The sequence below is a fragment of the Periophthalmus magnuspinnatus genome, chromosome 17, assembly GCF_009829125.3.
Source record: "Periophthalmus magnuspinnatus isolate fPerMag1 chromosome 17, fPerMag1.2.pri, whole genome shotgun sequence".
Classification (NCBI taxonomy): Eukaryota; Metazoa; Chordata; class Actinopteri; order Gobiiformes; family Gobiidae; genus Periophthalmus; species Periophthalmus magnuspinnatus.
Window position 1 is genome coordinate 4,347,076 of NC_047142.1, and position 15,260 is coordinate 4,362,335.

The 15,260-nt window shown below is 40.0% G+C and overlaps 1 protein-coding gene across 1 annotated transcript; it reads left to right on the forward strand.

Moving 5' to 3' along the window:
• The first annotated feature begins 11,806 nt into the window (after positions 1-11,806).
• glula (glutamate-ammonia ligase (glutamine synthase) a) lies at positions 11,807-14,812 on the forward strand. Its single transcript, XM_033982061.2, has 7 exons — positions 11,807-11,944; positions 12,537-12,724; positions 12,805-12,966; positions 13,154-13,300; positions 13,385-13,512; positions 13,591-13,790; positions 13,860-14,812. Exons 2-7 carry the CDS (start codon positions 12,559-12,561, stop codon positions 14,170-14,172), a joined length of 1,116 nt encoding a protein of 371 aa, XP_033837952.1. The 5' UTR covers positions 11,807-11,944; positions 12,537-12,558; the 3' UTR covers positions 14,173-14,812.
• The last annotated feature ends 448 nt before the right edge of the window (positions 14,813-15,260 follow it).

The following is a 15,260-nucleotide window of genomic DNA, read 5'->3' on the forward strand; positions in this document are numbered from 1 at the left end:
CTGCTCTGCCTTCATCCTCTCCCTCCTCATCCTCTCCACTCCCCCAGCAGCCCGAGCGTGCACAGGGACTCCCCGCTCCCAGGACTCATGCTTAAGTCATGGGCTTAGGTTTCAGCGGCCCAAAGACGACTCCACTCAGACTGAGGAATACTGACTCATTTTTGGATTTGTCTGTCCTCGCGTAACAAGTCAGTGTGATTCTACGAAGGAACAGAAGAAAAAAAACACCAAACTCCAGACCTAGACTCATGTTTGGTGTTGCACTTGGTCCTGATTTAGTGCTGGACTTGGTTTTTTGTTCCTTTTCTAGGCTTCGTTTAGTTGTTTAGTCCCAATTCGGCGTGTCCAGGTGTGAACTGGGCTTGAGACTTCGATTCTTCTGAAGATTCGGGAATTAAAATTTAAGATTCAAAAATGTTCTCCTCATAGAAAACTGCAGAATTCCGTTTACAGCATCGTTTTTTAAGCTCCCCCCTTGTTTACAGATGTTATTCAAACAGAGAGAGAGTCAATATCATCTCAGACAAACAGGTATATTAAAAAAAAGACTAGAACCAATAAAAAACATCATTGTATTTCTGTTTGAGCTCCTACACAATAAAAGCATTTAAAAACAGGTATAAAACATGACTTTCTGAAAACGACAGGACTCAGGAATGATTCACGTGAACTGCTGTGGTTTGTAGTTTTCCTTTTGTTACATATTTAGTCTTACGTTGTGGAACTGACGCTGCTTTTCTTTGAATTCTTGTGCGTTATTATTAAAATGGGTGAGGCGTTATAAGTATTTTTTTTCTTTACTTCAGCCTAAACCCTTTCGGTCATGATAGAGATGTTATGTACAACCTTATACAAGTTGAATAATGTTTGATTTTGAATGTAATGACCGAATAAATCTACAATAACAATCTCGTTTTGATGTAAAGTGCAACAAACAAAGGTTCAAAGGTCATTTTCGTCATTTACATACAAAAAACTACAGCTTATTGAGCAAAAATATCATCTTTTTTGGAGGATAAATACAAATGTTTTGCCTTTGTATTCAACTTATTCTGGAAGTTGCCGTGGGCGATGTCATTGTTATTGGGGTTGTATTATTTTGCATGGGTATGGTACGGTATGGTAGGCTTTTATTTTGACAGGGACAGCGCACAACAACACGCTAACCTTAAAAAAACAGGAAAGATGTATGTTTGGTGTCAAGTTATAACAAAAATACTAGTTTCTATCTGTCATCCCTGGACAGACTGGTGTTAAGTCAGAGTAACAGTTTGGTGTAGGTGGATGAAAGATCTGTAAAAATATGATATATACATCGAATACAACACACACACACACACACACGCTTTGATATCAGCCATTTCTTTGTCACATGTGCAAACTTTTGAAAACTTGTGCATGTTATAATCTCATTTGGCTTTAACTATGGAGGTGCAGATCACGACGGTAAATAAGTTCTATACGGACCACAGAGCCGTTTCAAAGCCTGTTTCAGTTGATTCTTTTCCCAGATCAAGGTTTAGTTTGTTTTCATCCCTGACAGTTTGGACTCCTCACTCTCGCTCTTCCTCAGAGTGGTCATGTGATGTTGCTGTGACGTGTCGTTCAGCTGATTTAAACAGGTTTTGACACTGTTTTCCTACAGGCGGGGGCAGGACGACAGCGCCATCTATCTGCAGTGCGACTTCTTCAGGACAGTATCCCAGGTGTGTGAGAGTAAAAACGCCCCCTCGTCTTGTTTTAACCCTCTGATGCATGAATTATGAAAGCCTTGGTCAAGATTTTTGACTGAAGTGTTTTTATTTTTGTGAACTGCCTGTAAAAATGAATTAACTTGTGTTCTATTGTAAATATACGAACACATGTTTCTTTTTATGCTTTGAAAAACATTTCAGCAATTTTTGGGAAATTTCAACACTATACAGGAGCAATGTTTAGGCTTGAATAAGAAAACCAATAAAAAAACCAAGGAAATTTACTTGCAGTTACACGGACTGACCACTGAATTGACCTCAATGGAGAGTGGCAGCAGAGAGCACTCCACATAAACCAATGCATTAAAGAGAAAGTTCTGTTTTAGTATCGTCCACTGCAGTGACCGCTGTGCACCAGAGGGTTAAAGTCCTGGGATACTGTTCTGAAGAGGTTAAACTGCAGATGGCGCTATCGTTTTTCCTTCCAACGGTAGGAAGACAGTGCAAAATCAGTGGACCAGACACGTCACAGCAGCATCACGTGACCACTATGAGGCGCTAGTGAGCGGTCCAAACTGTATGAAAACAAACTAAACTTTTGTCTGGAAAAAAAGAGTCTATTAAAATAAATGAACAGATCAGATGAACCTCACTGCGTCGTTTTAAAACCTCCAGAGACTCGCTGCAGTGTTGACGTGTCGGTCACATGAAAACTGAACATTTTACACGAATCAGACGACTTTATATTAGATTTTAGCTCTAAAACCTTCCGCAAATTCTCCATTGAAGTTAACGGGATTCCTGATAAACCTGAAGTGCAAACATAAAGGAAGTTTAGGAATGGTTTAGGAGCATTTAGAGGCAAAAGTGAGCAGGGTAAAAGCAAAAAACAAAAAACAAAAAAGCGAAAAATTGGGTGGGGGCAGAAAAAGAAGAGCAAAAAAAAAAAAAAAAAGTGGGCAGGGCAGAATAAGGTCAATCGTTGTGTGAAGTTTGTTCTGTAAAATCTTTTCTAGGGATGGACAGATACATTAGGCTTTAGTGTAACCAAGTAAAACGCTGCATGTTTGAAGTACAGACAGTACTATCGGTCTCTATCAAATCAATTAAATAAAATCACGCCTGTCATGAGGATCACTATATCCACTTATTGTTCCACATATGATGGAAAGAACAGTCCTTTTTCAGGCTTAAATAAACACCACATGAACCTTTTTTTGCACTGGCAGAGAGTTTTTCTTATTTTTTGTTAGCGTTAAACCTGTTTGATCATATTTGAGCTGTAGTTCATGAGGTAATTAACATCTATGATACTTTATAAATACCAAAACTGCTTACAAAAGTGATTAATCGTGCTACTAGTTATGTTTTTTACAAATGATTTCACTTCGAAAAAGGTTTACACGAGCGTTGTGAGTTTATATTTTTGTATTATTATTATTCAGTGTTTTTATGTTGCACTTTATCGCCGAAAAAAGTTGCTAGTTTGTGAGTCGCGTTCACTGACAACGGCAATAAAAGCGTTTTGATTCTGACTCTGATTATTGTGTCGTGGATAGAAAGTAGTCGCAATATTATCGTTTATTATCGGGATGTTTTTCTGCGGAAACATATCGTACTTTAAAATGTGTTTTCGTGACAGATCCAGCCGCTACGAACCATAAAAATGCTAAAACAAAACGACGACCGGTACTTAAAAGTCCTGTTCACATTTTATTTTTTTCTGCAGTTCAGCAAAATCTATTTCAGTGAGTTCATTTTTACAAACTGCATTTATGTACTTACAGTTCAGCTGATATTACCCAGTCAATAATGTTCTCGCTGTGGTGCCAATAATTGTTACGGCGAGTGTTTTGGTTATTGATGTTTTGCGTTAGGGTCTTTTAAAGGGTCCGAGTCCCACAGGCCTGCTCCGAGCCTGATTTACGGCTCGCACAGGCCACGCTGGTCATTCAAATAGCCACAAGTATGTTGAGTGCCTTGTTAATTTTTAAGGGCGAGTGCGGTTGTGTGGTTTACGCGCCGGTTCGAGTGATATACAGCAGCGAGGGGGCGGGGTTAGGGCCTCGGCGTTCAAAGGTTGACAGGGTGAACGAGTAAAAACGTGGGAGATTTGCTTTTGAAATGATGCAAAAGAGAAAAAGAGGAGTTGTGTTGTATTTACGGCGGTTTAGAGGACGTGTCAAACTCAAGGCCCGCGGGCGAAACGTGGCACTCCGCGTCGTTTTATGCGGCCCTCGACAGGGTAAATTAAAAGGTGTGATGGTTTTAAAATCTCAGTTTATCAGATTACACAGTTACACAGACATGTTTTTACATCCAGGCAAACGCATATGTAATATTTGTGACTTGGATAAGTAATAAATACAGAAACAGTTAATTAAAAAGTTAAAAAATGTGTTTGGAATTATTTGATTTGAACTAAATGGAACATGTTTAAAATACAGTGACCTACAAAAATAATCTAAATAATTCGATGGGTTTAGTGTTGGCTGTTTTCAGTGATGGAACGTAAGGAAGTAAAAGTAGTAAAGTACTGTACCTAAGCATACATTATAGATATTTGTACTTTACTTATGTAGAGTTTAAAGAGAATACTTTTTACTTTTACTTCACTGTATCTGTGAGCAGTGTCTGTACTTTCTACTCCACTACATTTTTGAACAGGACTGAAAAGTAAAAAGTACTTTTCGTATGATTTGAGGGGTTATTTTTACCATCCTGAGTAAAGTTTTCGAGTTCAAGCCTCGGATTTGAGTAAAAAAAAACAAACACACAAAATTCAAAAGAAAATTAAGACTTCGATTCGTATTGTTACTATTGACCAAACTGAACAGATCATTTTTAATCATCGCTACATTTAACATTTTTATAGTTTGCGACGTGTTAAAAAGGCCGAGAGGTTTATTTTTAACAAATTTGTAGATTGCGCAAATAAAAACACACAAATAAAAACAGGCAAGACAAAAACTAAATGATTTCAGTTGTTTCTGTTGAAAAAAATTCACTCAAAAGTATAATAAAACCTCAAAATTTGCGCAAAATACTTGTACTTTTTACTCTTTAAGTACATTTTTAAACAGGTACTTTGACATTTTTACTGAAGTTTATTTTTCTCATGTGATAATTTTACTTTTAGTTGAGTATTTCTTCGCTCCGGCGTGTGTACTTTTACTTAAGTAACCACACTGAGTACTTCTTCCAGCGCTGTATCTTGTGCAGATCAGTGTTTTGCAGCTGGTCTCACTGTGGGACCTAAACGTTTTCTAATAAGCTGCTAATAATTTGGTCACGTCATGAGTTTAGATGGAAAGTTTTACCGTTTTTGAAAGAAATATTGAAACATACGATGCACAAATGTTGAACCTGGGCTGGCTCCACAAACACGCCACTTTAATATAACGTCTTTAAGTCCTTTCAGCTGACAACAATCACGTCTTTGGGGCTGAAAAATGGGATCGTTTCTGAAGCTTTGGGAGGGAAAAACCTTTGTATTTAACCTTTGTTCTTATACGCTGATAGGGAACATGTTGAACTTTACGTCAGCTTTTTCTTAAACAGAAATCTGACCTGTCGTCCAGCTCAAGTTTAAACTCTAGGAGCTCGAGAACAACCTTTGGCCGCACAGGAATCACCGAGCGTGATGTTTTAAAGTGTTATTATTGATCTAAAAACGTTTCAACACTCAGATCTATGTCTCACTGCAGCAGGTGAATCTGGACCAGTGGATTCACTCACTGCATCAACAGATCAGTGTGTGGAGGAAAAACGACTTTCTCCAGATAAACTCAGACAAGAAACATGGAGAAAGTGTCAGCAGTCACCTCCAGTCTCTCTCTAAAACCTTCAAATCAGGCGAGAAATCTAGAGGTAATAATGGACTCAGATGTGAACTTTAATAGCTACGTCAAATCAAAGACGTCTGCAGCTTTTTACAAACTGAAAACATGTCAAAAATCAAAGGCAAACTGTCAAAACTAGACTTAGAGAGACTTATCCTGCATTTGTCTCCAGTAGATTAGACGACCTGATCACTGGACTCTCCAAACGAGCCTTAAGACAGAACAGAACATCCAGAACACTGCTGCTCGGGTCAGGAATAGAACCAGGAAGTACTTCACACATGTGTCCTGTGGCTCAGGTCTGTGGCTCCTGTGGCTCAGAGACTTTAAAGCAGCTCAGTGTGAACAAGTCTCTCCATGGACCAGCACCAAAGAACATCTCCCACATGAGCCACAAGAACCATCTCACATGAGGAGGACTAGACCAGGACTGAACCAGGACTAAACCAGGACTGAACCAGGACTAAACCAGGACTAAACCAGGACTGAACCAGGACTAAACCAGGACTAAACCAGGACTGAAACTGGACTAAACCAGGACTAAACCAGGACTAAACCAGGACTAAACCAGGACTAAAGCATGTCTAAACCAGGACTGAAACTGGACTAAACCAGGACTAAACCAGGACTAAACCAGGACTAAACCAGGACTAAACCAGGACTAAAGCATGTCTAAACCAGGACTGAAACTGGACTAAACCAGGACTAAACCAGGACTAAACCAGGACTAAACCAGGACTGAACCAGGACTAAACCAGGACTAAACCAGGACTGAAACTGGACTAAACCAGGACTAAACCAGGACTAAACCAGGACTAAACCAGGGCTAAACCGGGGCTAAACCAGGACTAAACCGGGACTGAACCGGGACTGAACCGGGACTAAACCGGGACTAAACCGGGACTAAACCGGGACTGAACCGGGAGTAAACTGGTACTAAACCAGGACTAAACCAGGACTAAACATGAGGAATCAGCATTTCAGTTTTGTGCAGCTAAAACCTGGAACATTCTTCCTGAAGATGTGACTCAGGCCTCGACTTTGCCAATGTTTAAATCCAGGCTCAAAACAGTTGTATTTATCTGTGCGTGTGACTGAACGGGTTTTATTCTGCACTTTTCTCCTTTAATGTTAAATTTATGATGATCACAGATAAACTTGCCTTGTCTTGATTATTATTTCTCTTCTTCTCAAACAGTGGGTCAAGAATCATAATAATCCTAAATGGTTTTTTTTCATATTTCATAAATGCTAAAATCTGGTGTGATGAAAAATCTAAAAATGACATAAAGCTCTTGCTGCTTCTGACTTTCTTCATTTGACAGAGAGTCTATACTGCCCTCTGCTGGACATTAAGTGAAACTACAATCACATGCACTTGGGAGATTTGATTGGCCTGTTTAAAATGTTACACTTTATCAGTCTGTAGGATTGATTGGCTGTTCTCTAAACTTAAATCATGCAGAATTCAATGCCCCTGTTCTAGATAACCTAAAGAGCGATTCTAGTCTAAACATAAAGTGATATGAGTGTCTAATTAACACATAATCAGCGACAGAGGGGTGTAAACAGACAACTCTGTATCGACCGGAGATAAGGATAAAATAAGGCTGATATAATGCTGTGAAATGCAACAAGAGCCACATGTTTTTTTTGAACTTCTTGTTAGGTTTCAGGTCACATCACAGCGTTCAGTGATGTTTAATACAGATGAGGAGGCAGGTGTAATGAATACAGGTAAAAAAAAAACAAAACACTGCTTTGTTGCTTTAATACTGCAAGTTAATGGGTCTAGGAGTCAGTAATTTAAAAAAAAAAACTTAAACATGTGTAAATTTACCTTTTCCTTGGATATTTCATGGCAAAATTCAGTGTAATCAAAAGGGAAAAGCGTTTGGTACCGAGCGTCTGGGAGTTTGACCTCATGGCAGTTTATGTGTTTGGTGTAGATCTTCAAACTTTTTCCTCCCGTGAGCTACATTTTACAAAACAGAATTGTCAGAAAGCTGATTATTTTAAAGTTCGCATGACACTGATGATATATAAGAGCCACGGAAAACCTTAGATTGGAGGTACAAAGTAAAAAATGAACCATTATCTATTTATTAGTGCAGAAAATCTGGCATCAAGATCATACATTTACAACGATCTTTCTTCAGATTTGAGTTATTTTAGTTATTCAGCACAACACGTATAATTCAGAAATCTGTTCGTGAGCCCCGGTAAGAGGTTAGAGACCCCCTGGTGTAGATATTCTTCCACCACGACATACAACGTACACAGTATACTTTGCAGTTTTGAAATATTATTGTTTTCTCTTTAGATTATCGTCTTTTCTCTGCACATTTCTCTTGATGTTTCAGTGCATTTTTATTGGAAAAAGTACCTTGTTATGCTAGCTACACCTTTTTAAAAATTTATTTACTTTGTTAAATTATTTCCTGTACCAAAACAAGGTTATTTATTTATTTTTTTTACACCAATAAACCAGAGAAATTCACGACTGCACCATGGCCTTTTACATCAATACATTTTTTAAAATTTTGATTTGATTCTATTTTATTTTTGTGTGTTCCGTACAAAAAATGCCGAGCCCTTTAATGCGCTTATAAGACACAATAACAAAATACAATAAAACACAATAGACCAGGTGCCAACAGACTCATTTAAACAAACTCATCTGCTGCTTCTTCCAGTTTTTACGCAGACGTGATGCCAAATTATAAACATTAGATTTAAACAGCTATTTCATCTTGTTATTATCATTACACCAGAACATATCAGAGCACTGGGGGAACATTTCATCAAGCAAACGAGTTATAAATTCATCATAAAATGGACGAAACAATAAAAAATGAGCTTCACTTCTTTCCACTTCTCCAACTCACATAAACCACAAAGTCTTTCTTCTTCGGGAGCTTGAGAAATCCTCAGTTTTTAAATCCAGGGGAAAGATCTGGACGTCTTTTTTCCCCTCAAAATTTGACTAGACACATTAACTAAATTCTTAACATATTTGTCTTGATTTTTGTTGATTTTACTGACAATGTGGTTGACACTTTTGCCTCTAAATGCGACTAAAATGCACTTTTTTTAAGCTGGAATCAAGTGCTTTTCAATGGAGGATTTGAGAAAAGTTTTGCCGCTAAAATCTGATATAAAGTAGTGTTGATTTGTATAAAAAGTTCTATGTTCATGTGGCAAACAAGGCTTTAAAACAGCTCTGTGTAGTTGCTAAAGAACTTATTTTCTGTCAATTTCAGCAGCTTCACGCAAAATAATAGAACCTGGAAGAAAATGGCGGCGTCTTCTGCAACTTCTGGAATAAACTGGATATTGAAACTACAAGGAGAAAAGTAGATTTAGTGTAAGAAACAATATTAGGTCAGGAACTGTTTTTATGAATGAGCACCATGTTTGTTTTGTTGTACAATAACTACTTCAGAAAGGAACTAAATCTGCAAGTTTAAATCAAACATGGCGGAAAAAGGGGCGAGATGTTGTCAATAAAATCAATAAAAATCAAGATAAACGTGCAAATTGTTTAGTAAAATCTTGAGGGAAAAAAAAGAAAGTCCCAAATATTCTATAGGTGTAAAACAGCCCTGGTACAATCGTGAATTTCTTTGGTTTATTGGGGCAAAAATAACATCGTTTTGATACAGAAAAATATGAAAAGAGCAAAACTAAATTAAATAAAGGGGTGGAGAGGATTATAATCAGGGTACGGGTACTTTTTTTCCAATAAAAATACATTAAAACATCGAGATATTTATACTTACTTATCTGGAAATTTTGAAATATGCAGAGAAAAGGCAGTAATTTAATGAAAAAAAACAAAAAAAACTTCAAAACTACAAAGTATGCATGTTTTATGGTGGAATAATATCTACAGTTTTTATAAAGAAATACAGCTTGTGTGTTATATGTTGAATTATGTGATTATTTAAACAGATTTAACCCAGACTGGAACCACATTTATGCATTAAATGACCCTGAAGTTAAGAATCTAGGAGATGATTTTGAAAAGAAGAATATAGAAATGTCTTGTGCATGTTTCGTACTCACAGTTTGACCTTTCCATGAGGTGGCGCCGTTGTACCACACATCTGTGAAAAACAATTTAAGATGAATCACACCATCCTGGATAATTGTGGAGTGGGCTACAAGTCAATCAGGCTAAATATATAAACACATTCAAGCTCGACGGTGCATTTGAGAGATGTTTCGCGGCTCTGTTTAGTGAAATACAGTGTGGATTTAGTGTGGATATAGTGTGGACCTCAGCTGTTTGTATTTAGGTCATGTCTTTTTAGGGCTGCACGCTCATATGTTGCACATTTGTGGTTTTCTGTACTGTTTCAGACTCTTTCCTCCACAAATGGTACACACTGAAAGAACATTCCTGCATTATTTCTTCATATCAAAGTTAAGTCCGGTCGTTGTCCTGTCCCAGATGGAGGAGCTGGTATTTGTCCTGGAGCTTGTAAGTGGACCCCCAGCTGAGGTACAGAGCAGATGTGTCTCTGCTCAGGACACTTTACACTTTACAGTGATCTGGAGCTGGGACAATAGAAACAATAGTCAGGGGAGAACAATACAAACGACATCACATTCTCTCAAATCAGTCATGAGTGTGGTGGAGTTTATAATGCAGGTTCTGTGGCTTTGTATCTGTAAAAAGTCCCACACATCAGGGAACTGGAGCTGCAGCTGGTGGAGACTGTGCAGTTCCACGCCGGAAAAGTGGCTTTTTTTGGTCCCAGGAGAAGAAAACAGTCCCCAGAAACATCAGAACTGACCTCTGACAGCTTCAAAAAACATCTTAAAATATGGTTCAGAGCAAATCAGAGCTGTCAACATGAGCCCACTGAATCTGCCTTGTCTCCACGTTCACCTCACTGCTGCTCTGTGTGTTGTCAGTGTTTGTCTGGATGTTTTTAATGTCGTTCTTTTAATAGTTGCACAATTTGACCTTTTATGTAAATTTGGCACTGCTGCTGTTCTCTGTTATCTAACTCCAGACTTGAATGTACTGTCCTGCTCTCACTGCACTATGATGTTTTATGTAGACGATTTTAACATCCGTCCAGAGACAACAGATGAAAAAATAGAGTTTCAGCTAATTCTGGTGCATTTACAGTAAAGGTGATTAATGCACTCTGTCCCTGTCAAATACATAAAAACTTTTACGGTGAATTCAAGAAGATCTGCATCTGCAAATGTACAACCTCGCCTAATATAAACATGTGTAATCTTTAGTTAGAATGTGGGTCAGTCGTGTACTCTGCCTCATCACTGGAGAAACTTTAGTCAATGTTTAATTTGTCATGATCAAATATTAATATGTGATGTCTGTTTTATCACAGGTCAGTCTGCTCCTCACACAAACTCTGCAGGATCTCCCTGGTCACATGGGTGTTTTCGTTTCCTTGATTACAAAAGAAGCTGATTCAATCATTTCTTGAAAGTCTTGAAGGAAGTGATTTCTTTGAAATGTCCCATAAAAGGAGAGATTTGTTTGGACTAAATACAGTGATGTGTCTGCAGTGAGAGGATCCACATGAAGAAGAGCTCAGTGTCAGACCTCAGTGAAACAAACTCAAGACAAAGTGGAAAAAAACCCATGAATGAATAAGATCTGCCTCAGTGCCACAGTGGGGAAATTCCAGTATTGCACCACACAGTTAAAGAACAGAAGGAACATGGTACATGCAATAAAACAAGATCATAGATAAACAGCTTAAAATAATTAAAAAAATAGACTGAAAAAATAAACAAAAAATAGACTCTAATGTAACAGCATCTTTACATTTTGATAGAATGATAAAAATAATGTTCCTCTTATTTAATGATTTTTCATAATTGTCCGAGCACGAGCGCGCTGGTCACGTGCACGTGCGTAACCAGTGGAAAACCGGATTGTACCAACTTTTCTTGGTGAATTACATAATGGTTCCCACTATAACCAGTGCACTGTGGGTGTTAAACGCACCACACGGTGGCGCTGCGGCTCTGAACACCTCACATTGTTTCTAATGATATTCTGGGACATTTTGTCTCACGCTGCTTCTCCAAAACTAAACCTCTTCAGCACAAACCCTCTGGTGCCTGTGTCTCGCTCTTGTGGCTGTGGAGCCTCGGTTCATGTGAACAACAGGGTCACGCACACGCACACGCACATGTCCCTCTGAGGGGGCGGGGTTTGGGCAGATTGTCCAATGAACGGGCTCTTTTTGCTTTGTATCGCACCAATCACAGCCCCAGAGCCAGGTCCTTGTCTTATAAATGTGGCAGTTTGTCCAGCGTCTCACTGGAGAATGGTAGAGGCACTAGTGAGACATCACAACACAAGACATTGGACCGGACAGTCCTCTAGTTTTTATTTCCATTTTCTCGTCCATCCAGGTAATAATTAATTCTCTCTTTTTTTCTTATGTCATGTATTGTTTGTGGTTGTCTACTTTTCTATTAGTCTTTTACTTTATATTGTGACTGTAGCCTGTGGATGGACACATGTCTCTGTGGTTTTGTCTCATATCTCAGTATTTTTTTGCTTTCCCTGTGCGTCCCTGGGTCATGTTTGATTAAAGCTCATTGTGCTTTGCGATGAGGAAACATGATGTAATGTTTCTCCACACTCACACTACAGTCTCCATGGCTACAGTCGCGTTAGAAACTGGATGTACAGCGTGTTCCCAAGTTCATCAGCTGTACATGTTTTCTCCATTGACTTGGGTTTTATGATTTTTAGTAAACACACATAACCTGCACATGCGCAAAGAGAAGTCAGTGTGTTTTTAAGGTTATGAATGGCTAATTATGGTCCGTTCTGTGCACTCTCTGCGCGTTTTTCGACCATTTTTACCTTCTAGAAAACAAACAATGGGGGATGTTGAGCCCAGCCCCCCCCCCCCAAACTCTGGTTACACAACATGAGTTCAGTGCGTAACGTGGCCCCTCAGCCTCACCTGAAGCATGTCATGTCTCCTCTCCCCAGGTGTGTTATAGTAGCGGTGAAGATGGCCACGTCCTCCAGTTCCCATTTGAGCAAAGCTGTGAAGGCGCAGTACATGGAGCTGCCACAGGGAGACAAGGTGCAGGCGATGTACATCTGGATAGACGGCACAGGAGAGGGGCTGCGCTGCAAGACCAGGACACTAGACTCTGAGCCCAAAAGCATTGAAGGTACGTGGACGATTCATGAGCAAGAACATCGATCTCATTCAGTAGCAACATGTAATCACTCTGCATGTTTTGTTTTTTAGATCTGCCTGAGTGGAACTTTGATGGCTCCAGCACGTATCAAGCAGAAGGCTCCAACAGCGACATGTATCTGATCCCCGCCGCCATGTTCCGTGACCCTTTCCGCAAAGACCCCAACAAACTGGTCCTGTGTGAAGTGCTCAAGTACAACCGTAAACCCGCAGGTAACATCCTCCTCCTCCTGCTCCCTCCCTAGACCTAATCAGATGGAAAAAGTAGGCCATGTGCGGAATAATTCTAATTTGGGTTGTGCAACGTCAAAGTTTTAATTTTTCCGCGTTCCTCTAGGTGTGGTTGACTGACGTTCTAATAGCCGAAACTCTAAATGTGATCTACCCGTTTTCCCTCTAGAAACCAACCTGAGGATTACGTGTAAAAAGATCATGGATATGGTGTCTGACCAGCACCCTTGGTTTGGCATGGAGCAGGAGTACACCATTTTGGGGACTGACGGACACCCGTTTGGATGGCCATCTAATGGATTTCCCGGACCACAAGGTGAGCAGTTGTACCGTCACTGCTATAATCATTACATAACTTGTGGTCATGGTTGAATAACTGGTGGTTTTTGTTTTTTCATAGGCCCATACTACTGTGGTGTGGGCGCAGACAAGGCTTATGGGCGTGACATTGTGGAAGCTCACTACAAGGCATGCCTCTACGCAGGAGTGCAGATCTGTGGCACTAACGCAGAAGTGATGCCTGCTCAGGTACGTTAAGCTTTAAATTTAGAGTTGATTGTAAAAGAGGTGTGTTCAAGGAGTCTGACGGTGTTTTTCTCTTTGCAGTGGGAGTTCCAGGTGGGGCCTTGTGAGGGTATTAACATGGGCGATCATCTCTGGGCCGCCCGATTCATTCTGCACCGCGTATGTGAGGACTTTGGGGTCATCGCCTCATTTGACCCCAAACCCATCCCTGGAAACTGGAACGGTGCTGGCTGCCATACCAACTTCAGCACAAAGGAGATGAGGGACGAAGGTGGACTCAAGTAAGTTCTCACCCTTTGCTCGACAATCTCTTTTCACATTCTGATTTCTAACAAGTCTCCCCTTTGCAGAGCCATCGAGGAGTCTATCGAGCGACTGGGCAAGCGGCACAGCTACCACATCCGTGCCTACGACCCTAAAGGCGGGCTCGACAACGCTCGCCGTCTCACGGGCCACCACGAAACCTCCAACATCCACGAATTCTCCGCCGGGGTCGCCAACCGTGGTGCTAGCATCCGCATCCCCCGCAGCGTAGGTCAGGAGAAGAAGGGCTACTTCGAAGACCGCCGTCCCTCCGCCAACTGCGACCCGTACGGAGTGACGGAGGCCCTGATCCGCACGTGTTTGCTGGCCGAGGAGGGGGACGAGCCGACGGATTACTAAACTAAAAGACTGACCCGTACTGCCCTCTAAAAAAAAAATAGTACTGTATGTCTCCCACTGAGATTCTCTTAACCTGCATTTTAATGGCTAAAGTTGGCTGGTCAACTTGAAACGTGTCAAGGTATCCGCATCCTTGTTAGCTGTGAGCTGGTAATAGCAGGGTATGTCTTTCCCTTCATCTTTTGATGGGATGGACCTTTGTAACAGTTTTTAGCCTGTGTTCTTTTCCTTTTGACTAAAATGAACTAAAAAAAAGCACATGGACACTGAAGTAGAGCTGCTATGGCCGGACAGCATGTGTAACACAATAAATGATTCTATTTCATGTACTGTTTAACTGTATGTTGACCTGCCTTTTGGAATGATCCAGTCTTCAATGTTACTAATTGATTTTTATGAAGTGTCTATTTTTAAATGGTGTTTGTCTTCAGATTTTGGCACTGGGTCAAACTGTATGGTAGATGTCCGTACCCGATGTCGTTCCAAATGTGTTAAATCTGTCCATAATGCCATTTGTAGAGTTCCTCAAGGAGTTTTATCCTTTTGTTAACTGATATTGTAATGCACCCAGTTTGGTAAAAGACTTAATTTTACTGAATGGTGTTTTCTATGACATTTAAAACTTTTATTTTATCACAAACTCCTGCGTTTGCGTCTTGACTTGCGTTCAGATGTGCATGAATCCAACAGGCTGAATCGGTTCCAGCTGACACCTTATAAAGTTTACAAGCGTCGCCCATAAGAGGTTTTTCCTTGGAACTATCAAACTCAATTATACTTCTAATGAAACCTTCTCATACGGAACAGTTTTGGAATATAGAGCGCTGCCTTGTTACTAGACCCTATAGCTATAGCTGCTCTTTTCCTGGAAAGTTGTCTATTTATTTGTGCCAGGGTGGTTTCGTGAGTCTAGAGAAGGCCGCAGGCAAATGTACCGCGCCATGACTAACCTAGAAATTAAGGTGTGTCAATTACATTTCCAGTTAAACTTTTTGCTGAGTTGTTTTTGTAGTAATTTTACAGAGAAAGATTAGCTAATGTTCTCACTTTCATATCAGAAAAACTGCATTTGTGCTCTCCCTGGCCGG